Source organism: Schistosoma haematobium, chromosome 6, assembly GCF_000699445.3.
Source record: "Schistosoma haematobium chromosome 6, whole genome shotgun sequence".
Classification (NCBI taxonomy): domain Eukaryota; kingdom Metazoa; phylum Platyhelminthes; class Trematoda; order Strigeidida; family Schistosomatidae; genus Schistosoma; species Schistosoma haematobium.
This window is the reverse complement of record NC_067201.1, coordinates 21974309-22001440: the sequence shown is the minus strand read 5'-3', so window position 1 is coordinate 22001440 and position 27132 is coordinate 21974309. Positions and strand designations below refer to the sequence as shown.

General features: G+C 35.0%; 1 protein-coding gene across 1 annotated transcript; it reads right to left on the bottom strand.

The window, feature by feature from the left end:
• Nucleotides 1-473: 473 nt before the first annotated feature.
• Nucleotides 474-15694, bottom strand: MS3_00008791 (uncharacterized protein). The gene is made up of 3 exons (XM_051217140.1): nt 14762-15694; nt 5319-5844; nt 474-2050 (listed from the first exon to the last, which is right to left on the bottom strand). The coding sequence occupies exons 1-3, from the start codon at nt 15414-15416 to the stop codon at nt 1039-1041; spliced, it is 2193 nt and encodes a 730-aa protein (XP_051065774.1). The 5' UTR covers nt 15417-15694; the 3' UTR covers nt 474-1038.
• Between the last annotated feature and the right edge of the window lie 11438 nt (nt 15695-27132).

Here is a 27132-nt window from a genome sequence, read left to right as displayed (position 1 = left end):
GACCACTGAGCCGGTATCCAATGGTGTTAATGTCTAACTTCAATCAATTCACGAAATTATGCGACCATCTTCCATTTTACTAAGGTAGATACCTGTCTCTACCCGACACGGATTAGCTCCATTGATCACTGCTTCTCACTAGAACTCCGAGAATTCCCTCGTGAAGTTAGTCACTAGTCAGTATATGGTAAATACCAGGAAAAACTTAATAATCTTCACAACCCTTATACTGATAATTGCGTTCGAACCCCGCGAGCGGGATCGTGCATTCGACTGTCCTCACTCGTATTCTTGTTCACTACAGTAGTAGTAGTAGTAGTAGTAGTAGGAGGAGGAGGAGGAGGAGGAGGAGGGAGAGTTTTATTAGTAGTATCGGTAATTGTCGTCTTAATAATTCATCACTCAAAAATTAAACTATATTTTATTCAATTTTCAACAAAAAATTAAGAGATAAATTTAATAAAGAATAAAACAAAATAAAAAGAAAGAAAAATAAAGAAAAAAAAGCAATAAAAGTAATTTTTTTGTACAAATTAAAGGAACAAATAATGAATTGAACCTAGTAACTAAAGTAAATTAAACCGAGATCAAGACAAGTCATGGCAACAATATTATTGATTAATAATAAGGATAATAATAAAAGTGGAAAAGTTAATTTACACTTCACTCTTATAGATTTGCACATACAATTGGATTATGATGTGTGTGTTTTGGGGGTGGGAGGAGGGCGGAAAGTTCTCACTCCTATCAACATCGTTCACTCATTTAAAGAATAATTCTAAGATGATGAAGAACATTTATAGCTCAAATGGATAATTTTGACAGAGTTCTTTCTTTTCTGTTGTTGTCCTCTGAGCTAAATGGTTTGTATCAATGAACCGTTCATTGTTCTACTAAACAGCATTATCATTAGTATAATGATCAAGATTCCGACCTGAATGTTTGTATTCAAAGAACAAACCTTCATCCAAAAACAAAACCCAACAAATCAATATTCTATCAAGGAAAGAATCAATGTATCATCATTACGTACTATTATTAATCTTTTGTTATGATACAATGATGACGTAATAAATTATTAAATAATGGTATATTTTGTGTAATAGATAATAGATCATTTGTATTGAATGTTGACCATAGATTCATTGATGTATAAGGTTGTATATTGAATGATGATATTGTTGAATTCATTGGTAAATCCAATTGTAATAATTTAGTTGTATCTATGAGAGATGAATTCACTATAGGACAATAGGATAATGTTGAGATAGCAGGAGTAGTCGGAGTAGTAGTGGGAGTAGTAGTAGGAGTGGTAATAGTTGAAGAAGAAGAAGAAGAAGATAATGTATTTTGATATTGTATTAAATCTTTTATGGTTGATTTAAAAGGCCACCAATCTGGTAGTTCCACTAATGATGTACTATCTACTGCATTTGTAGTCGTCGTCGTCGTAGTCGTCGTCGTCGCAGCAGTCGTTGTAGTAGTATTCAATTGATGATCTATTGTAGTAGTTCTTAATGGGAAAGTAGAAGTTCCTATAGTGATTGGTAATTTCATTGATGAATTTAGTTTTGAACAATTTTCTAATTGATGATTAAGATCATTTGATTGGAATAATAATGAGGATGAGGATGAAGATGGTATTTGATGATTGAATTCAATCGATTTAAAAGAAAGTGAATCTTGATCATTTGATCTTGAATGATGATTATAAGTAGTATTAGTAGTAATAGTAGTAGTGTTAGTAGTAGTGGTAGTAGGACTACTACTAATATTAGTATTAGTAGTATTGGTAATAATATGTTGATTATGATTCATTTGTTTAAAATAATTCATTTTACTATCATTATGATTGGTTTGTTTTAATTCATCAGTAATATTGCAATCAGTTTTCTTCTTCATTATTGCTTCCATATTAGCTAGAATAGTTTGTGCTGCTGGATGATATGCCCAATATGGATTCGTTTGTAAAATACGTTGAACTGCTACAAAATTACCAGCTTCAGCGAGTAATTCAAAACCGACAGCAGTTTGACGTTTCCATTTTGTTCTATAATTACAAAGAAAACTGAAGGTATAATGTAAAACTAAACATCATTTGAGTAAGTTTAAAATATTATATATGATGTATAGTGACTAGCAGTGGAATCCAGGACACATGTTTCGTCCTAGTTAGGACTCTTCATCTGGATGTACCTGCACCACAGAGTTGATGTTCACTTGGGGAATCGAACCCAATACCACTCGCTTCAAATATGATCGCATTATCCACTTAGCTGTTGAATCTTTATAGCCAGCAATGGGGTGAAGTTATAACTCCATCTTTTCTTATTAAGCTTATAACTTAGGGCTATATCGAGGCAATCCACACAGAATGCACATATGCCAACATGAGACTGATCGACTTTAGGCCTAAATAAAAATGGGAAGATACATCTAAAACAACGTCAAGTGATTGTTTGACAGGCCACTGAATACATGAAAGCATTGGATAGTTCTTTTGTTCTAATGCAAGACATCTCGAAAGTGTACATTCACAATGCTGAAACCAAGAGTCAAACATGAAAGTTGAACCTCTAAACTATTGAACGGTAATCCAATTGGATTAATATTTCCCTATAAACTACCCATCCACAGGTCGAGTGAAGTTAGATTTGTATACCAATGTATCCTGAATCAGTAAATTGTATTTTAAGTGTTTACGCGTGACACTGACGATCTTAGATTCATCCCCTTGTGATAAGGTCTTGGATGCACACTACACTAAGGATTACCATGCTTCGGCTAAACAATTGTCTAATGTTCCCTGATTTTCAGCGGTACCGTAAATGAAGCTAATCAGTGATTAAAAGATAAAGTCCATAAAACTGTGTCATCTAAAGTTTATCTATCTAGATATTCAATCTAATACAATTGGCGGCGTTTTATAAAATGTAATATTAGTATATATATAGTGTACACTACTTATATCTGATGATATAAGTAGTATGTAACATCAGTCGTATATGGAATGCCTGTCAAAAGAAGATTGAAATGATGACAAAAAAACAGTAAGGGAGGCATGACACAATTAAGAAGTGAAAGAATCATCAGGTATATAAATAACAACTGATGGAAGATTTGTAAATTGCATATTTTTATGTATGGTTGTTACATTTTACCAAAGAACTCTGTCAAGATGAATCCCTATTTCTGAACAAATTAAATATTAATTTCAATAATTGAGAACATGAGTCAACTGAAACTAGACCACTATGGAAAACCTGGAAGTACTGGACAGCCGTTTCGTCTTATTGTCAGATTTCTCAACAGTGTGCATCCACGAACTCGCCTCGTGAGATTCGAATACTGGTCAAACTCATCAGTGATCAACGTTGGTCGATTAGTCGTTCCATAATTGTTTTCTGTAAATAGACCTTTTTAAGGATTCATCATTCTTACTTGTCAGTAGCATATCAAGAAATGAAATAGAATGATCTATTTCATTTATTAACATGAAATATAGGAATAGATGTCAGTTGATTCAACAGTTCTATAACTTACATATCTTTTGTATAGACTAAGTTGAATGTTTTTACATATTTGGGCAGCATCATTGATGAACATGGTGGATCTGATGCAGATATGAAAGCGCGGATCGGTAAAGCAAAAGCAGTATATTTACAACTGAAGAACATATGGAACTCAAAACAACTGTGTCAACCAACACCAAGGTCAGGATTTTCAACACAAATGTCAAGACAATTCTACTGTATGGGCCGGAAGCTTGAACAAATACGGAAGCCATCATCAAGAGGAGGCGGGTGTTTGTTAACAGTTGTCTATGTAAAATACTTCAGATCCGTTGACCAGACACTATTAGTAACAGCCTATTATGGGAGAGAACAAACCAGGTTCTAGCTGAGGAAATCAGGAAGGGGCGCTGGAAGTGAATAGGGAACACAATGAGGAAATCACCCAAATGTATCACAAGGCAAGCCCTAACTTGGAATCCTCAAGGCCGTAGGAGAAGAAGAAGACCAAAGAACACATTACTCCGAGAAATGGAGACAGATGTGATATAAATGAACAAGAATTGGATAGAACTGGAAAGAAAGGCCCAGGACAGAGTGGGTTGGAGAATGCTGGTCGGTGGCCTATGCTCCATTAGTAGCAACAGGTGTAAGTAAGTAAGTAAGTAAGTAAGTAAGTAAGTAAGTAAGTAAGTAAGTTAGTTAGTTAGTTAGTTAGTTAGTTAGTTAGTTAGTAAGTAAGTAAGTAAGTAAAGTAAGTAAGTAAGTAAGTAAGTAAGTAAGTAAGTAAGTAAGTAAGTAAGTAAGTAAGTAAGTAAGTTGAATGTTTTCCAGTTCAAAGATGAGACAACTCGCTAATATTATGCTTAATCGAAATATCATTATCATCTTACTTCTTTGTCTAAACATTAAAAGCACAACGTAATAATACTTATCTCAAGTGATCAGTCAACAAGCCTGTATTTATGTTAATAAAACTGATATAATCATGTGTAACATATAGTTTCAATTCATGGTATACCAATGAACAGCGAACTAGTATTAAACGAGAGCATAAACTTTCCAGAAGTATTTCCATTATGAATACTATCAATAAATGGAAAAGTATCATAAACAGAATATTGAGATAATTGCCTTCTATTTGACTGCAATCTTTTGATCAATCATTTGATTATTTAGTAATAGGATGAATTAAACATTATTAGAGAGTATGGGACTCCTTAACGGTCCTTATCCATGATATTGCGCAGCGAGATTCGAACCCAGGACTTATCAGTCTCTCGCGCGAACGCTTAACCTCTAGATCGTTGGGCTGACCGGTATCTGACAATGTTAATGTCTAACTCGAACCAATCCATGAGATTGAACCACCATCCACCATTGTCTTCAATCAGTTACTATCTCACAACAGACCCGGTTGAACTTCACTATTCACTCCTTCTCACTAGAACTCCAGGAAATACTGCTTGAAGCTAGTCACTAGTGAGCATATACTGATTAGTATCAATTAGAGCTAGACCACTATGGAAAACCTGAAAGTACTGGACGGGCGTTTCATCCTAGTACAATCCTGCCTCATGAGATTCCAAAACAGGACCTATCAGTCTCAAGAGCGAACGCGTGAGCCAGCGTCCAACAATGTTAATCTTTAACTTCAATCAATAATGTACGGGATCATGAGTGCTCACTTTTGAAGAGTCCGATTATAGGACGAAACAGTCGTCTAGTACTTCCAGGTTTTCCATGATGATCTAACTATTTGAATTTCATATACATTTATAAATTATATAAATCAAACAAACTAACCTACGATTTTGATACCATGTTTTAACTTGTGTATCCGTTAAATGTAATCGTTCAGCTAATTCAATACGATCTTGTACACTTAAATATTTTTGATGATCAAACATTTTCTCTAATTCATTTAATTGTAAATCAGTAAATGCTGTTCTAGATTTCCGAGGTTTCTTTGATTTATTCATTTCATCATTAAGATCATATTCTTTATGATGATGATGATGACGATCATGATCATGATCATGATCATGATAATGGGGATGATATGATCGATGTAATTCATTGGAATGTTCAAATTTTGATTTTTTCTTGATGAATGTTAATTTATGATATGGATCTATTGAATGCGTTGAATATAAAGATCCATTTGAATTCATTTCAGAATATTCATCATCATCATTATCATCATCACTATTATCTTCTTGTAATTCATTATCTTTATGATTTTCATCATTTGTATTTAAACTATTTGGACTATTTATTGTTGATAGAATGAATTGAGTATTATCTGAATTCGTTGTAATTTCATTGAAACCTATTTAATTTAAAGAATATAACAATTAGTAATAGTTAAATATATGAGTCAATGAAAGTTAGATCATCATGGAAAACCTAAAAGTACTGAATGATCATTTCGTCCTATTGTAGAACTCCTCAACAGTGCATATTCATGATCCTGCCTAGTGACATTCAAATCCAGGACCTATCAGTCTCATTAACTTCGATAAATTTCGATAATAGAATGAGTAGACGAAGGTTATTAGAAGAATTATGTGGGATTCGAACCCAGGACCTTCGGTCTCCAACCCTAATTAATGAAGTAATAATAAACTAAATTTTACTTAAATCTTATTTTATGTTTATGATAACTTGGTCAATGTTCTTCTGTAGGAAGTAATTCTTCATTGTCGAATAAATGAATTGATAAAGGTAATAGATAGGCATAAATTGTGTGGCGCGAGACTGATAGGTCCTGGGTTCGAATCTCGCGGGGTGCGGGATCGTGGATGCGCACCGCTGAAGAGTCCCGTACTAGGAAGAAACGGCCGTCCAGTACTTCCAGGTTTTCCATAGTGGTCTAGCTCCAATTGACTCATGATTTCAGTTGAAAAAAATAAATTGTTTGGTTCGAAATGTATATAAATTATAAGTACACCATTTGGTAATGTTGATGATGTAATTGAGTAGACTAAGGTTATTAGAAGAATTATGTGGTTATGTATTTGCATAATACATTTCGAACAATCTGATTACACATAATGTAATTGCTATGACATCTTCATATGAAAACTAGAAGGTCAACTAGACCGATTCAAGGTAAACTGTAACAAAGAAAAATAAAGTACACAGTAACAATGTGGTTACCACTCTGGATAATAAATCAGTATTATCAGGGAAAGTTATAGGTAAGGACTAATTGTTTTTGAACATATAAAGGGGGTTTCAGTTTCCGTATGAATAATGCTTCAATAAATCTTAGTATACGTTGTTGAAGGCTTTTGTACTGCACTACAAATGCTGATTTGATATCAACCTTATGACTAGTGCCGACCAAATGTTTCACAATGAAGGAAGATATCTGTCTATGCTATGATCTTATTTGACCATTGGAATTCATTTGTTTCTGCAGCCATTTGGGTATGTGTTCCTCCACACTTACTTGCTATGTAGTTGTCTCCGCACATACATGTAAATAGATAGACACAATAGGATATGACGCAATCCCGTACGTGCTGGTTTTGGTGAAACATAGACCCTATCTTTTCAATAATGACAAATTGGGCTGAACCAAATGTCCTATTGATGGCTAATTTAAGTCTTCGTTTCAATATGAGACCATTTGATTCACCTCTAATTGGTAACAATGAAAATTCGCATTTGGATACCAGAAGCGTCATAGGTCTAATCGTATTACAACCCTTCCAGTGGTTTATGAAATTCTATGAATAAACATTATTCATGAACGTATCAGTCAAGAGCTTCGTCTCTACTTCAATATTAATGAACGAAAAACAACCATGGAAACAAGAATATGGTTCATTGTAAAGATTTGTTTTTAGGTACTACTTAAATATATACGTGAAATATCTAACAACAGGTTAATCTGTTAATTCTCCATTTCCACTGCTTAGAACATCCCTGAACGTCGAGGAAAAACAATCAAGTTTTTAATGAGAAGGTGAGATCAATGAAGTTTATACCATGTTGTGAAGATGAAATGGATAGACGAGACTATAATTTATGAACAAACCAATGACATATAAGACAACACGTCCTGGATTTTGGCGCAAATTTCACTCATCCATTTGGTTAAATAGAGTTTTGGTATTTTAGGTGATGTCAGTTCGTGATGAAAACCCTAAATCTAATTCCTAGCCTCCAAATGCCTTGGTATGGCCGAGAGTGGGATGGGCCCGCTCTCCCTCTTGAAATGCTCTCACACGGACACGCGTATACAGCCTCTGCCAGGGAAGTCCGACTCACTGCCTTCTCGCAGTGGGGTGTTGTTTACGAAACTGAGAGCACGAAAAGCGAATGTCCGGCGCTTTAACCGGATTCCAAATCCATGGTGCACATGGGCTCCAGTATCCTGAGGGAACAAATAGCATATGAACCAATCGTTGGTCACTGGCTACCACGGGACTGCATCTCCTCACGATGCTCCACTGCCTTGTAGATTAGACCTTTGGGTCCAAATCTCGGGTTGTGGCCCCCTAAGAAAACCACCTGCTTCGGTCTGGACACCCGGGCAGTATCCCAGCCCTCACACAAGTCGAATGGTCCATGTAGTGCATATGTATTTGGTGCCTCGTTGTACGAATGCTTATGTGTTTAAATAAATAAATAAATTCCCAACCGTAACCATCAACTAAAAATCATAATCCTGATTTCTCATACTTGTTTATAACCCTCATTCTGTTCTAGTTACTAGGTGGACACTCTCAAGGTCACTCAAGCGTCACTCAAATGCTGTTCGTAAATTAACTTCTCACTGATGGATATCATCCATGACAATGAATGATTGTTGATCAATTGTCTGAGTTGATGGAATCTGGAAATCTATACAAACGAACAATAACCCTGTAACGTAATGGTTAAATACTTGACTCAACATTTAAAAGCATTGAGTTCAATCTCTGATAGATTTGTAGTTTCCCGCCGATGAAAAATCTCATACTAGATTAGTATAGTTGTCTAATATACCCTGATTTTCAATTATATCCTATCTAATATCAACATATGAAGAACAACATTTACATATTAAAGTTTTCTTCACAAAAAAGTCTTCAATAAAAGTGATAATCAGAAGGGGTTTTATGGAAATTGTATTAATTTCAATGGTTGAGATCATGAGTCGATTGAAGTTAGACCACCATGGAAAACCTGGAAGCACTGAACGACCGCTTCATCCTGTTATCGGACTCTTCAACAGTGTGCATACAGGACTCTGCCTCGCAGGATTCGAACCCAGTACCTGTCAGCCTCTCACGCGTGCGTTTAACCTCTAGACCAGCGAATCGGCATCAAACGGTGTTAATGTCTAACTTCAACTAATCCACGAAATTGAGCGACACATCCACCATTGTCATCCGTGAGTTACTATCTCAAAACAGACCTGGTTGAACTCCACTGGTCACTGCTTCTCACTAGAATTCCAGGATATAACTCTTGAAGCCAATCAGCCCCGCGAGGCTAGATGCGCACTGCTGAGGAGTCCCACAATAGAACGAAACGGCCTTCCAGTGCTTCCAGGTTTTCCATGGTGATCTAGTTTCAATTGACTCATGATCAACAAAAAGAATTAGTAGAAAATCATTTATTAAGAATTTTCTACCCTATGAATTATTAACAGTATTATAAACTACTTTTAAACACCATGATGATGATCGTGGTGTTAAATTTCTACAACTTCTGTCGTATACAAAAGACCAGATTTATATATAGCGCTCGTGCGCAAGACTGATGGGTCCTAGGTTTGAATCCCGAGAAGATGGGCTTGTGGATATGCACTGCCGAGGTATCCCACAACAGGACGAAACGGCTTTCCAGTGCTTCCAGGTTTCCAACGGTGGTCTAACATCAATTGACCCATGAAGTCAACTATTAAAATTACTATAATATCCACAAAACCCTTTCTAAGATATAATTCTGTTGGGGAAAAGTGATAAAGTATACAATAATTAAATTTAAATAGTGTCACTTTATTCTAACACATGTCTACTATCTATTAAATTGAATAAAACAAAATAGAATAATGACCTTATTTGACCCTTTCAAAACTATGTAGATAGATATTCTGGTCACTAGTATAGGGGTTGTGGAGATTACTAAGTTTTTGATTGAGATCATGAACCGATTGATGTTAGACCACCTTTGGAAACCTGGAAGCACTGGACGGCCGTTTCGTCCTATTGTGGGACTCCTCCTTGGCAGTGCGCATCCACGATCCCTCCCGCGGGATTCGAACAGAGAGCCTTCGGTCTCGCGCGCGAACGCTTAACCTACTGGACCACTGAGCCGGCATTCAATGGTGATAGTGTCTGGTCATTAAATATAAACTATTCAAGAACATTCAGAACACTTGTCTATTCAAATCATGATCTACTGTCATCTAGGAACAGCAATAGTAAGAAAGAAGAAATGAACAGCCATTTTGTCCTAGCATAACATTCCTCAGTAGTACATATCTACAATTCTACCATAGGAAATCAAACTCAGGATCTATAGTCGTGCATGGAACATATTTACATCATTGATTAAGTATTCAATCATTGAATTATATTATCGATAGAATTTTAGTCGTAAACTTTTCACTTTTATAACCTTTGGGTATTTTAGTTTTCAAAAAAAAATTGTTACTTTGAGATTATGGAGAAGATTTATAGGTCAGGTGGATGATTTTGATGGAGTTTTTTTTATATTTCCCTCAGCTCGATGATTTAGTCGCAGAGCTTTCATCGTTCTTCTGAACAACATCATCAGCGAAAACTTCAAGAATTTTCACCTAAAAGTTTATGCTAATGATGTCGTTCAGAAGAACAATGAACGCTCCACGACCAAACCATCTAGCTCAGAGAACAAATGGTTTGTAGCTGACAGTGAATAGAATCTAGGATATGTGTGGTTCTTCTTTATTTATTAATTTAAACACATAAACATTGGTACAAGGAGGCACCAAACAGATATGCACCACATAAATCATTCAATGTATATGGGGGCTGGGATACTGTCCGGGTTCCCAAACCAAAACAGGTGATTTTCCCAAGGGGCCACATCCAGAGCCTTTGATTTGAAAGTTTAATTCACAAGGCAGTGGAGCAATGTAAGGAGATGCAGTCCCATGGTAGCTGGTCACCAACAATTGTTTCATACACCATTTGTTTCCTTAGGATCCTGGAAACCATATACATCATTGTTTTGGAATGAGGGTTTTCCAACTCCCTTAGGTGAATCCGCCGTTTGTTCCTATTCATAGCTCGTCAGCTTGATAAGTTCACATTCTAAAGTTGATATTCACTTAAGAATTTAAAGCTGATACTTTTCATTTTAAAAACTAAACTTATTATCCATTAAACTGTTAAGTTGAGATAGTCTCTTAATTGTGTAATCATAGGTTTAAGCTTTGATTTCATTTGTAAAAAGATTTCCATGTTATCCCATTGTTCATATTGTCTCTATGATACATAAGTATTTGAATGATTTGAATGAATTTAATCCCTGCAAATCTCAAAATATACCATCATAGTGATTCATCATGTTTTCCAATCTTCTTCCTATACTTCTTAAGGGGTAACCACCCATGACTACTATAGAATTTATGTGTCCAATTAAATCCAGTGATTGAAGAATGCTGTTGTGTGTATGTGTGCGTGAATATTTACAAAAATGACATTTAATCACTATATGAAATCATAAACAGAGATAGATGATGGTTAGCATTGAAATCCAAGATGTGAGTCTGAATTAAGTAGAGATAAGTTTGAACATGGATTCAGTAAACTACTTCTAATTCTATCATTTTCATTGAATGATTTCTACTTATATTAGAGTTAATTCATTTCATCAGATGTAAAGCTTATTGCTAACATCAAGATGATCTCAAATGCTTTCGGAGGTATGAAGATAATTTTCACTTTACCTTTACTTAAATAATGGAAGAATACTACTCCTTCAGAGATCTGAAAAGGAAAGTGGATTAATAATGGTCCTAGTGACTTAAGGAGAGCTACCGAAAAACCCAAAAGACAACTGCTTATGCATAATGTTGCAGATTATTGATGAGTTAAGTGGTGAATCTTTTGATATTATCATAAATATGATAGTGGAAGGAGATTTCATACCTTATAAACAATCATTCACATCACTCTCTCTATTTCTTCTAGGAGAATAAGATACAAATGTATTAGAATAAATGTTTACAAACAATAGGAAAAAGCTTTTTGTAAGTAATGACGGATAGTGGCTAGCGGTGGAATCCAGGACGTGCCTTTCGTCCTATTTGGGACTCGTCAGCTGGATGTACCTGCGTCTCAGAGTTGATGTTCACTCTGGGACTCGAATCCAGTACCATTCGCTTCAAGCGCCATCGTGTTATCCACTCAGCTACTGAGTCCTGATAGCTTGTGAATTAAGGTAATATCGAGGCATACGCACAGTATGCACATATGCCAATAACAGACTGATCAACTGCAATCTTAAATTTCAATGGGAAGATACAAGTCAAACAATACCAAGTGAATAGGAAAAAAGCTCTATAATACTGTACCTGATATATATTGAAGACACGTGTTTCGTCATATCTGGGACTCATCAACCGAATGTACCTACATCCTGGAGTTGGTGAAAACAAACCATATCTCTTGGATTTCTCTGCTAGTCGCATTCTAGATAGTCTATATAAACTTGTGACATAATGTCTTTATCAAAGTAACCCGTACAGGATGTACATATACTAACGAAAACTGATCAAAAATCAGTCAGAAACACTTAAATCAACGTAATCCAAACTATTACAAATTAAATTATTACTACTATTCATTTGTTGAGGAAAGCACCCAAATGAGTCATAAGACAAGCCCTCACATGGAATCCTCAAGGCTAAAGGAAACGAAGAAGACCAAATAACACATTACGCTGAGAAATGGAGACAGAAATGGGAAGAATGAATAACAATTGAATAGAACTAGATAGGAATGCCCAGGACAGAGTGGACTAAAGAATGCTGGTGGGCGGCCTATGCTCGATTGGAAGGAACAGGCATAAGTAAGTGAAACTCACTTGCACTCATTAAAATTCATTCCGAACAATCAATCTAATTAACTCTATGAACAGCAAATTTTAAGTTGAAATAACTGTTGTATTAATAATGTAGAATAATGATTGAACATCCTAATATGAGACTCTTCAACAGTGCGCATCCATGATCCAACTCTAAAATGGACTCGAACCTAGGACCATCAATCTCTCGAGCAAACATTTCACCTATAGACTACTAAACCGGCATCCAAAAGTGTTAATGTCTAACTTCAATCGATCCATGATCTTTCACAATCTTTCATTCATCCTTTGAGTTGGATAACTGTCCCACACCCAACACAGATTGAACTCCACTAGTCACGGCTTCTAACTAGAATGCAAGGAAATATATATTTATATTTAACTGTCCAACTACTTTAATACTCTTCTTATTGTATCATTTTGATGACTTTCAAAGTCTTTGACTTGTTTAATTCAATTGGAATTAATATCAGATAGGTTTTGTGGATATTATAGTAATTTCAATGGTTAAGATCATGAGTCAGTTGAAGCTAGACCACCATGGAGAACCTGGAAGCACGAGACGGCTGTTTCGTCCTATTGTGAGACTCCTCAGTAGTGTGAATCCACAATTTCGCCCCGCAAGATTCGAACCCAGAACTTATCAGTCTCGTGCACGAGTACTTAACCTTTGGAATTGTTTACTTATTTTCATACAGTTGCGTAATCTATTTCATTGTTATTCATTAGCTCATAAACTGCCTTGATTGATATCGATCTAGTATCGATCTGTTTTTCTATAAACTTCTACAATCAGTTTGATGTGTGCTGTTACATATTTCTACTTCATTTGTCTATGTTGTTAATAGATACTTATGTGTGGTGTGTGTTACTAATGTCGACAGATATAAGTAGTATGTATCATCAATCAGAATTGGAATGCCTATCAGCAGAACATTGAGAAAATTGAAGCGAAGAGAACGAGAACAAAGAATGGTTGATATGGAAACGGAAGAACAATGAAGTCTGAGACAATTAATTGACATCTTGCAAATGAATTACTTACTGTATGGTTCTCAGATTTTACTAAGTGATTCTGTAATGTCATATTTGGTTGTATATATTGGTGTTAGTACTGATGGGTAGCCTGTGCCCCTCCACGGGGAGAAATAGGCTTAAGTAAGTGAGTAAGTAAGTAACATTGTTGTTCTCGTTCATTATATGTGAAGTGAACTGTTCCAATTTCAATCCACTTAAACTCTGTTTATTTTACATTGTCATTAAATTTCAGTATGTTTGAATGTGATGTATCATTAACTCCGCCTGGAGTCCCTCCGGGGGCTACTGCCGGTCCTAAGCCCGGATAAAGGAGGAGGGTTGAACATGGAGTTAGCGATCCCATCCCGTAGATAACTAACTCTCTAACCACGTGATGTATCATTAAAGTCTCTATACTATCTCTTTACAATCTTCAAAAATGGAACTGTAGACGTTCCATTTTATAATTTTATAAATTAAATCACTGAGACCTCTACATCTTGTCAGCTTCCTGATCTAGATCAATATATCAATACTATGATTTCTATTTCCTATTGATTATAGAATGGTAATCCCATTAGACTGTCAAATACAGATATGTAATGTATGACTAGAACATTTCAAAATAGTTGAAGTAAACAACGAAGGATCATTCTTACGAAAGTACTCCGAAGTTATCCATGGTAATCTAGCTTTAATTGACTCATGATCTCAACTATTAAAAGCAGTGACACCCAACTGATGAATCCAAAAGAGAATGAAACACATGTGTTAAATTTCATTGATAGCCTCTATTCAACTTGACTATAAAAGAAATATAAGACAAAATGTCGATATATTGACCTGATCCTTTTAGTATGCACACATATGCAATATAGATCAACATACCCTTACAAATACTTAATACTATTTCAGTAGTTCAGACCATGAAGTAATTGAAGCTAAACCACTTTGAAAAACTTGAAAGCACTGAACAACTGTTTCGTCCTATCGTAGGACTCCTCAGTAGTGGGTATCCATGATCCTGCCTTGTGAGATTTAAACCCAGAACCTATCGATCTTGCGCGCAAACGCTTAACCTCTAAATCACTGAGCCGATCGGCATCTAACGGTGTTAATTATTGTTATTATTATTATTACTTAGATACAATATTTACCTGTTGCAGTATAAAGTTGTTTTAAATTCCCTTCTATCAATTGTGTTGTATCATTCATAGATTGTTTATATTGTTCATATGATTGATATTTTGTAAGATTTATTGACAAATTTTTATGATCTACATTCATATATGAATTACAATCTTCCTTTATTGTCATTAAGGACGGTGTTGTTGTGGTGGTGGTGGTTGTTGTTGTTGTTGCTGTGGTAACTACACGTTTATCATGATCATTCTCATGATTATGATTAGTATATTTTCGTTTCATATGATATTTATCATTTCGTTCATAATCATTTATAACTGATTTGATCATTGGAAATGTTTTAATTTGTTCATTATATGATTTGTATAGTTTATCTTTATTATTCATAGTAGTATTATAAGTAGTCTGTTTAGATTTATCTAAAATATCATGTATCATAAATGAACGACATTGATAGATTTCATGAATTGATGATACAGTTAAACATGTTGGTGAAGTGATAGACGAAGGAGATGATGATGACGACGACGACGTTGGTGTCGATTTTGATGAAGTGAATGACATTGAAGATGATAATGTCACAGAAGATGATGAATTCAATAAATGAATATCATTGGAATTATTATGATCAAGCTCGTCTATTTGTGATTGATTAAGATTAGGAAACATGCTTAGCAACAATTACATAATATCAATTTAAGGGCAATAAACTGTATTACATATATCTATATATATCTATTAAATAATATTACATTATGTAGCTTTTTACCGACATATCTCTGAAGTGTTAAAGAAAAAACTGTACAGTTATGTTATTCTTATCTCTTTTTTTGAAAAAATGCAATCTTTGTTTAGACACATATGTTATCCACAAGTTTCATTGAGTCCCTCCACCCCACCCCCCACCCCCGTTTTTGATTATATAGTCTCTTCACAACAAACTGTGATAATCCATAAAGTGTCTTTTACTCTCCCACTCCCACTCTGTCTCTTTCTTTCTTTCGTTCTGTCTCTTTTCTATCATGATTGCCAACAATTATATTTATATACATTGTCACTAATGAAATAAACCGTGTATTGGTTTAAATGAAAATTATCATGAAAGGGTTTTTAGAAGAAGAAAAAAAAGAAAGAGAAAATTATCTGAATTTTGAGTAGTAACTAGGGTGGATTATTTTCCTATTTGTTTTTATAGGTTAGGCAAAGAAATTTTTATTCTATCATGATTATGATTATTTCGAGAATACATTTTGTATAGGTGTATATTCTAATGTCGTATTGATAGGATAGTGTAGGACAGGATAGTATATCCAAAACAAACAAACAAACAAACAACAAAAATTTGAGGAAAGAGAAGTAAATTGTCATGAGTACAAAATTGTGAATATTTGATTGGATGAAAATTGTTGTTATTTTCTGTAATAGATAGATAGATAGATAAACAGGGTGGGTAATTAATTCATTTTGAGATGGAAACATTTTTGTGTTTAACTCTGTATACGGATTAAATGATTTTGTCTATTTAGATGTCTGTGTGTGTATGTGTGTGTATAATGTATGTATGTATATAATTTTGATTCACTTACAATCATTATAACTCCGCCTGGAGTACCCCCGGGGGCTACTGCCGGCCTCAAGCCCGGATAAGGGAGGAGGGTTGGGCATGGGGTTAGCGACCCCATCCCGTAGAAAACCAACCGCTAAGAAAGCGCTAACCATAAAAAATAATTCAAACCATTTAAACTCTGTCCTAGGAGATAGGTCTTCATCTACAAGAGTTAGGACGCCTCATGATGAAAGCCGAGTTCCTTCGGAAGTCACGTGGCCCTTCTGACAACCAGAGCAACCATTTATTTAGGTACATGTAATGCTCGTACAATGTTTTTTCCTCCTTCCATAATGTTAATTATGTAATATTATGCAAAAGATAAATAGGTTTCATAAGCAAAGATGGATAGTGGCTAGTAGTAGAAACCAGGACTCGCGTTTCGTCTTGTTTTGGACTCTTCAGCTGAATGTATCTGAATCTCAGTGTTGATGTTCACTCTTGGACTCGAACCCAATACCGTTCAATTCAAACACGATTGCGTTATCCACTTAGCCCTAGAGTGAACATCATCTCTCAGATTCAGGTACATTTAGCTGACGAGTCCCAAATACGACGAGATACGTGTCGTGGATTCCACTTCTAGCCACTATTCATTTTTGTTTATATTGCTTGTGACTTCAGGAAATATCGAGGCAGTCTGCATAGGACGCACATATGCCAACAAGAGACTGATGAATTGCAGTACTAAATAACAATGGGAAGATACAAGTAAACAAAACCAAGTGAATATAAATAGGTTTCATTTAACTTAAACAACTATCGGTCTAGCTTCAATTGATTCATGAATTCAACTATTTAAATTACTATAATATCCACAAAAATCCTTCCCTGATTATAACTATTGAAAACCTAAAAGCATTGGATGGTTGTTTTGTTGCAGTATGTTACTCCTCAGTAGTGTATATACATGACTCCATAGCTGTGAATCGAATCCAGGTTATTCGATCTCAATTTAGGTATGACCAATGTTATCGTATTGTTTGTAATACAAATGGTCCATGGAGAGTGTTGAATTTTGTCATCTCATATCACTAACTGATTTTATTTAAATAGTCATTAAAAATCAAGGAGCACAAAACAACCATTTTGTTTCATGTTACTAACAAAATACATGTGCTCACTAGTGATTAACTTGATGAGATAATTCGCATGGTTCTAGTGAGGAATCATGACCAGTGGAGTTTTAACAATGTCATACATGAGATGAAGATGATATGGTTATTGGATGATAACCACCCAATCTCGTGAATTGACTAGAGTTAGAAACTCATGCCAATGGATGTCAGTCAGTGCTTTAAATGTTAAGCGCTTGTCAAGAGACTTGAAGCACCTTAGTTAAGTCTCTGATGGTGGCATGAACTAAAATTACTGAGTACTATACTAGAACCAAGCATCTGTATGTATTTTAATATTACACTGTCAGAAATCGTGAACATATACAGCATGCTAGTTAAATCAGCTTGTACAAAGCTCTTTCATTCAAACCGTAATAATCAGCTTATTAGTAATCTTCCTCAAAATAGTCTTGAAGTTCTAATGAACATTCGTAACTGGTAAAGTTTGTGTATGCTAGATGATTATCATCCTATATCGCAAACTGATTGAAGTCAGAATTAAACTAATGAATGTCGGTGAAGTGATTCTAATAGTTCAGTTTTCGTCATGAAACCTAAAGATTTTGGGTCCAATATTTTATAGGGCAGTGAGTGTTCACTACTGAATGTTCCTAGACCAGACAACACCCCAAGATTAATCTGTAACGAATACAAAATACGCATTACATTGATCTACACAAAACCTTTTCAGTCAATAATTTCGGCGACTATCGAGCTAGTGCATAAAATTGTATGCGTTATGTCTGTCACTATTATATCAGACGAATGTTTAACTGGCTTCTGATCGGTAGTGAAAACCCTAATCTGACAACAAATAGTGAACACACACGGACTAATAATATGTATTAGATCCCGTAAATAAATTGAAATGATGTATGAACATACCACTTTGTATTTATCTGGACTGAGTAGTACTTGACATGTGTAAACACACATTTATCACATCACATAGTTGGGTATCTATAACTAACGAATGGAACTGACTCTTCAGCAGTGAACATCCATGATCTTGCACGTGTGACTCCAACTCAGGACCATCGGTCTTAACCTCTAGATCACTGAACTGTCATCCAACGGTGTTGATATCTGATTTTAACTAGTTCAAGGGGTTTCGCGATCATCTTCCATTGTCTGAGGTAGATATTCGTCCCTACCTGACACGGATTAGCACCAGTGAAGATAAAATTATCGAAATCGACCAGAGAAGGGAGTGAATATGCGAATTTAAGAAAACAGTTTGAGCTTTCTGTGCCAATGATAAAAACTTTAGAAATCTAAATGAGACAGAAGAACCCTGTCTCTATGCAGCTAATAAATGATTGGAAAGGATAAGTCACTTATGATGACATAATACATATTCACAAAGTGTTCTTTTATTGAAATTCCTATGGATCTACTTCTAACTCTTTTCAACAATACAAGATACTGTTCTGGAACTTTGTTGTATGAACTGTACATCGAATGGTCAATATTTTTTATCTTCAAAAAAGCAAGTGTAACAATAAATGAATACTGAAGTGATCATACACTAACTATTATCATTTCAGATTATTGGTGAATCTACGTTGATTGGAGACAGGTCGATGAGACTATAATTTATAGACGATATTTGGGCAATGCTAAAATGACCTTCAGAATTTCTGCCTACTAACTAGGATTAAATGAAGATTATAAACCAGTGTGAGGAATTAAGATTAATATTTATAGTTGATAGTTAGAGTTAGGAACTAGATTTAGGGTTCTCATCACCAACTGACATAAGCTAAACTATCCGAAGGGGTTTTGTGGAGATTTTAGAAATTTCACTGATTGAAATCATGAGTCAATTGAAGCTAGACCACTATGGAAAACCTGGAAGCACTGGGCAGCTATTTCGTCCTATTGTGGGACTCCTCAACAGTGGGCATCCGCAATCCCACCTCGCCAGATTCGAACCCATATTCATTTGTGAATAGTATTCTTTCTAAACGATGACTAATTCGCCTTTTATAATATGCATATTGAAAATTATCAGAATGAGCATTAAAAAAAGGGAAAGAATGAGCAAAGGTGTAAGTGAATTTCAGGATTCAAGTTCTAATGGACGACAAGGAATAAATGAACCTGAGCCATATCCCTCTATGTCTCCAATCATTGGTTATAGTAACCATATGGACTCCAATCTATTAGTGTAAACTTATATATATATATATATGGACTGATGTTATATCTCGGTTTAGCCGATCCTAGCTTTCCTTCATCTTACTCGCACATTAGACATCCGCCATCAATGTAGGCGGTGGTTGGGCATACCTAACAAATATCTCAACCACCTCAATAGAAGAATATTTACTAACTCATCAGTCAATTTTCCATCTTTACCTAGTACTCTATGATCAATGATCTGTGATCAAATATTGGTAACCAATCAATATCCTCAATTTTTAAATACAGAACAGAACAAACTATTGCATAATACACTCGTCCTTCAGTTGGTCGACAGATATCTCATCTATACAACATGTGGCATAAGTCGGCAAACACTAATTGGACATTCTTAATTTATACTATGGTTTCATTAGGCTCCAATCTATCAAGGTAAATATAACTTCAAACTGTAGTAAATGGGTTGATATGCTCAACTTCCACAATTGACTGATCACTGGGTGGTGATCAATGTCATGTTTGTCAAGTCCTTATTTGGTGCAGATCGAATGCTGTCGACCAAGTTGCAATGTGGCCACTAGTCTAGGTGACTCGACACTGCGGGCACTATGTATTGAGATTAGATGGTGGTTGGAGGTAGTCAACAGGAAACCCTGGACCCGGGTTTCGTGCTACTTGGCACTCGTCAGCAAGGTGTACCTGTAATCTTGAGGGAACCGGTGCTTGAGACCTGGATAGCTCAATGGTAGCGTCTCTGACTGTGAAGCTGGGTGACACGGGGTCGAATCCGTCAGGGAGCACCAGTTCCCTCAAGATTATAAGTACACCTTGCTGATGAGTGCTAAGTAGCACGAAACCCGGGTCCAGGGTTTCCTGTTGACTACCTCCAACCACCATCTAATCTTAAACACACAGTCTGTACAACGTTAACATCATTACTTAAGGCAAGAAAAACTCTGCATTTTGTCAGTATCCCTATCAACACTATAGTGTCAATCAGTTTACTCAATAAATAAGTACAATCATATCATTACAATGAATTACTAACATCTATTGTATATTAAATCAAATATACTTTATTATTAAGCATATTAACCCATTTATAATATCATGATAACCAACGATTTTCTTTATTTTGATTATGATTATTTCCGTTTGTCGTTTCAAAACAATTAACTACTATGTTCTTTACAATAATAATAATAGCAGTAACTAAATAGCCTCACCCTATCTGTTCCTTAATCAGATTAACAATGAATCGTTTCATTCTATTTACTTATTGTTATTCTCCCTATTAGTATGTGTATGTGAGTTGTTGTTGTTGTTAGACCCCACCCCCCACCTCCACCCGCACTACCCCACTCAGTCACTTAACAACAAACAACATCAACATATTTATATACCTTAAAGATAAAATCTATGATAAACTTTCTTGGTAGAAAACTGTTTTTCTTCTTGTTTCTTTTAGAAAACCATTGGTTTTCAATAATTATTGACTAAATCAATGAAATACAATTATTATTATTATAATAATAATTCACTTGTGTCTTAAACACAAAACCGGATATACATATGTATTATTTAGTCAATTGAATACACAATATAGATATGATAGTAAGATACATGATTTGTAAAATTTTCTTTTGAAGGGGAGGGGGGGGCGACGGAACGGTTAAGGAGGAAGAGAGGGGATAAAGGATACTTATTTTCTTTTTCTTCTTCTTAATAACTGTTACAATGATTACGCCCCTAGACAAATTAGGTTAACTGTTTTAATAATGTAATCAGTTATCGCGATTATTATTAGTATTATTATTGTTTTAATGCGTTTAAATGAGAAATTATTGAAACATTGAATGGTTTGTTGATAGGTAGGTAGGTAGGTAGGTAGGTAGGTAGGTAGGTAACATTAACTAATACAATATATACATCGTATTATACATAACAGAAATAAATGTGTGTGGTAAATTCTATGCATTAAACGTTGGTTTTTATCTATTCATTATGATCAATGTGTATTATTAGTACAGTTGACATAGAGAATAATTATCAGTGTTAATATGTCGTTTTATATTAAATTTTGTTATTTTATCTAGAACCGGATATTTGTGTAGAATTTTTGGAGCCAACAATATAAGTACTATTATTCATAAGATTTATAAGTTCTGATGAAGTTTTATTCTTTGAATTGGATGGAGTTTTCATTGTTCTTCTGAACGATATCATCAGTACAAACACATGCAGTTCAGAGAAGGAAAGGAAAACCTCTATCGGAATCATCCAGCAGAGGTATAAATCTTCTCCATTATCTTAAAAATTTATAAGTTCTTCTTAATGTGACTAGTCTTTTCTAGATAGTCTGTATAGGTTAATGGAGATTGTAAAGTTTAGATTCATATCATGAATGGATCATTGTTAGACTATCATTGAAAATCTGGAAGCAGTGGATGATCGTTTCGTCTTAGTGTGTATTCAAAATCTTGGAGTTCTATTGTGAGGTATAAACTCACTGAAGACAATGATGGACTGTTGAGCAATATCATGGATTAGCTGAAGTGAAGCATTAACACCGTTGGATACCAGTTCAGTGATCTAGAGGTTAAGCGTTCTCTCACGAAACCGAAAATCTAGGGTTTTACTCCAGTGTGCGGGATTGTGTACGCACACTACTCAGGAAACCCATAATAGGATGAAACGGCCGTCCAGTGTTTATAAATGTTCATTAACTGGTTAATATCACCATAGTAAAATAGAATCTTTAAGATTTATTTCAAGACTGAGTATTAAGGTATAGGATTCGGAAATCGTGTTGACTTTCTTGTTATGTACAATCTATAGAGAAAGAATTGAGTATTTGATACATCCTAAGATTATCATTTCTAGGCGAGACTCTAACTTATGGACGAGCCAATCAGAAGTGTTTTGGAGATTTCAAGGTTAGAGTGTTAACTTCAGTGCTTAATGCTAACGTACGATCGGTTCACAGGGAATTTTGTACAAAACGTGATAATTGAGCCGTTATAACAAATAAACCGGCGAGACTATAATTTGTGGATGAATCAATCAGTAGCCGTAACCTTGAACTCCTTAAAACGCTTCTCATTGGCTCGTCCATAAATTAGAGTCTCGTCTCATTTCTACCCTATAATCCGAAGGAATAAGTTTCTATTGTTATTCCATACACTTTGAGGTCTCTGGGGAGATTTTTCTACTGACATTTGAACTTGTTATTTGAATTATTTGCACGAAAGCTTAAGAGTTACGTTCTCGAATCATATTAACTTATCCCTTTCATCATATTTCATTATAAAAGTCTAGAGTTATCTCCAATTGTGTATTATGAGAATGGCAGTGTAAGCCAGATTAACATGTAGAATAAAAAATGAATACGATGAAATTTCAAACTTGAATTGAACTTTATGACAAGAATTCCACTCTAATATACAACAGTTATCAATTAGAAAACGAGGGAAAATCTTTGAAAATTCTGGGAATAATATATTTCAATGGATAAGATCATGAGTCAATTGAAGCTAGATCACCATGGAAGACCTGGAGTTCTAATGAGAAGTAGTGACCAGTGGAGTTTAACCAGGTCTGTTGTCAGATAGTAACTCACTGGAGACAATGGTGAATGTGTCGCTAAATTTGGTGGATTAGTTGAAGTTAGACATTAACACCGTCGAATGCCGGCTCAGTGTTCTAGTGGGTTCGAATCTCGTAGGGGGCGAGGTCGTGGATGCGCACTGCTGAGGAGTCCCACAATACAACGAAACAGCCGTCCAGTGCTTCCAGGTTTTCCATGGTGGTCTAGCTTCAACTGACTCATGATCTTAACCATTGAAATCACTACAATCTCCATAAAACCCATCTGATAATAATGTATTTATTGAATTTATTTAGTATTGTTGTTTAGTTGAATCTTCCCATTGATATTTAGGACTGCAATTGATCAATCTCTTTCTCATTGGCAAATGTGCATTCTATGCGTATTGCCTCGATATTGTATTCATTCACAAGCATTATAAGCAAAAATAGAGAGTGGCTAGCAGTGGAATCCAGTTTGACGCGCATTTCGTCCTATTTAGGACTCTTCAGCTGGATGTATCTGCATCCCATAGTTGATTTTCACTCTAGGACTCGAGCCTAGCAATTTTTTAGCTACAAATGTGATCACATTATCTACTTACCTACTGAGTTCTGATAGCCACCTACTTGTGTAATGAAGTGATATTTTATTCATTTTGCATTGTTTGTTTGAATCTTCCCACAGATATTTAAGTCTGCATAACAAGTCAATTTGAATTTCACCCCATAAGCAAATGACTATCAGAAATAAGTAGCTAAGTGAATAACACGATCATATTTGAAGCGAACAGTATTGGGTTCAAGTCCCAAATTGAATATCAACTCTGAAATCCAGACACATTCAGCTGATGAGTTCTAAACACGACGAAACATTTAAATTTTGATAATAATAATAATAATAATAATAATAAACATTAACTTAATTGTTCTACTTAAAATCATGTTCATTAGAAATGAAATCAAAAATTTTATTTTATCCGGAAAGAAAAATATTTTTTTAGTTTCTAGAATCCCCCCTCCAAAAAAAAAACAGAAAAAAATTCAATTAAAAAGTTTTGATATTTTATTTTTTTAAAAAGAGAAAGAAAACTAAAACAAAAAGACATCAAAGATTTAAAATGTCCACCTATCTATCTCTCTCTCTCTCTCTACCTTTATCTCTATCTCTTTATATATAATATATGTTGATGTTGAAATTCGCGCGCGCGCTGTGCGCACGTGCATGCGCGATAACTTGTAAGCGAGCCATTTTGTTGGTTCAAACATAAATAAATAAACAAACAAACAAATAATTCTTTTTAAAAACTTAAATAATCATTTATATCGGTCATAGGAAATAGTTCTTATTCATAATTTCCTAATAGTTTTAAACGGATATATATATATATATATATAGATAGATAGATAGATAGATAAATGATGAACATATTGAACATTGAACAAAGTAGCGTAAAGAAACATAATTGTTCAATTAAATAATTCAATAAAGCTTTTAATGATAATTAATTATGCTCAATTTGCTATTTCAATTATAATCATAATTGTTTGGTTTGTTTGTTGGTTAGTGTAGGTGTGTGTCAGAGAGAGAGAGAGAGAGAGAGATAGAGGGAAGGAGGAGGAGGGAAACATAGTGATGTTTAACATTATGTTAAACATTCATGTTACATTTGGGGAGAAACAAATAAACAAGTAATGATTTATATGATTTAATGCATTTATGTGATTATGTAATATTTAAGTTAACATGTGTAGACAAATGAAATCATTGAATAAAACCTTGTAATGTTATAAGATATGTCAAATGATTTTTGATGATTTGTGTTGAATTAAGTTTGTTCAGGAAATGAATGTTTGTTGTTGGTTGGACTAATTAATTGAATCGTTGATATGAATTCAATATAGGTAATATTGTGTTGCTTGCATGACAGATGAGGCCAAAAGTAGACTAGCTTGAATCACTCGAGTCCCTATATTATGTGTCCCCGATTGCCTGGGTACGGCTGAGAGTAAGCAGAGTCAACTCTGCCTCTCGAAATACTTTCATATGGTCACGTGTATACAGCCACTGTCAGAGAAGTCCTACTCGCTGCCTTGACGCCGTGGTGGTGCTGTTTATGAAATTGAGAGGACGAAAAGCGAATGTCCGACTCCTTAACCGGATTGTTGAGTACGGAGGATCCATCTAAGAGAGTTAGAAAACTCTAATTCCAAACCAATGGTGTACATGGGCTCCAGGATCTCATGGGATCAAAAGCCGTATGAACCTATTGTTAGTGACCGGCTTCCATAAAACTGCATCTTCTGAAGTTGCTCGACTGCATTGTGAATTAGATCTTCAGATCGAAGGCTCCGGGTGTGGTCTCCTAAGAAAATCACCTGTTTCAGTTTGCGCACACAGGCAGTACCACAATCCTTACACATATCAATGATAACTGCTACTGGCCGCATTGTTAGCGTATGGCGCATATGTACTTAGTGCCCTCGTGTGCCAATGTTTATGTGTTCAAATACAATAATAATAAACTGTAGTTTAATAGGATCCAAGTCTTAGTATCTGATTCTTTAGTTGTTTGGGCCTATTCGCAGTTTAAATGAAAAGCCACAGCAACTATCGATTCATCCATGTCATATTTTAGAGGTTACGGTCATGAAATATCACGATTTGGCTGAAGTTTAAAATATAAACCACTGAACACTATTTCAGTGGCCTAAAAATAACACTCTTTCTATGGACCTTGAAAGGCATGAATTTGAATATTTAGTAGAAAGAAACAGGTGCCTAGTGCCTCTTGGATTTCAATTATTCTTTAGGTCCTGTCAGTTACTGATATAAATTGTCTTCCAATGATATGTAAAATTGGTTAACCACCTCTAATAGTTTCACAGAATCCACCAGTATGAACTGACCGAGTGATGATGTGTATAAATATTACAAAAAATCCCTTTAGTCAAGCCTGATTGTTCATTCTTGAGAGAAAACAATGCTGAAACTAATGTAATTTTTTTGCTTAGTGTAAGAAACGGATCCGAAGTATTTTGCGTAGACAACTGTTAATAAACACTTGTATCTTCTGGATGATGGCTTTCGTAGTTCTCCAAGTTTACGTTCCATACAGTAGAACTGTCCTGACATTTATATTGAAAATCTTGACCTTGGTGTTGGTTGACAGAGTTGTTTTGAGTTCCAGATGTTCTTCAATTGTAGATATGCTGCTCTTGCTTTACCGATCCGTGCTTTCACATCTGCATCAGACCTACCATGTTCATCAATGATCCTGCTCAAATATGTAAAGGTTTTTACATCTACTAAACCTTCTCCGTCAATTGTGATTTGATTGATACATGTTGTGTTGTATTGGAGAATCTTGCGTTTCATTTTGTTTATGTTGAGACCTACTGCTGCTGAGGCTGCTGTTACACTGGTCGTGTTCTCCTGCATTTGTTGTTACGTGTGTGATAGAAGAGTCAGATCATCTGCAAAGTCTAGATCGTCCAGCTGTATCCTAGGTGTTCATTGTATCTCCTAGTTCTCCCCCCCCCCAGATATTGGAAGTTCCGTATACGTAAACATATATCTTACCCATTGTAATTATCATTTTAAAACTAATTTACTATAACATAATGAGCATCGGAAAGGTTAAAATTTTGCAACCATCTTCTACGTTCATTAATTATGAACTACATAAATCACACAACCTATCGCTTTGTATTGTATCTTACATAAAATACTGTTAGTTTAATACCAATCTATTACTTCATTGTATTCCATTTATATCGTCGTTAATGTGTGGTCGACAAATTACTTCAAATTGATTATAGAAGCTGGCTGTTAACATCTATTTACGTTCAAAGAAACACTTGAGAATAGCGAAGCAATAAAAACTTAACTGACTTGATCTCAAGGTTAACGGTGTAGGTCAAAAGTGTA

Coding starts and splice junctions, on each gene's coding strand:
- MS3_00008791 (XM_051217140.1), bottom strand. CDS start 15,416: ATGTTTCCTAATCTTAATCAATCACAAATAGACGAGCTTGATCATAAT. Junction 5,845..14,761: donor ACAACTTTATACTGCAACAG/GTAAATATTGTA, acceptor TAAATTAAATAG/GTTTCAATGAAATTACAACG. Junction 2,051..5,318: donor ACATGGTATCAAAATCGTAG/GTTAGTTTGTTT, acceptor TTGTAATTATAG/AACAAAATGGAAACGTCAAA.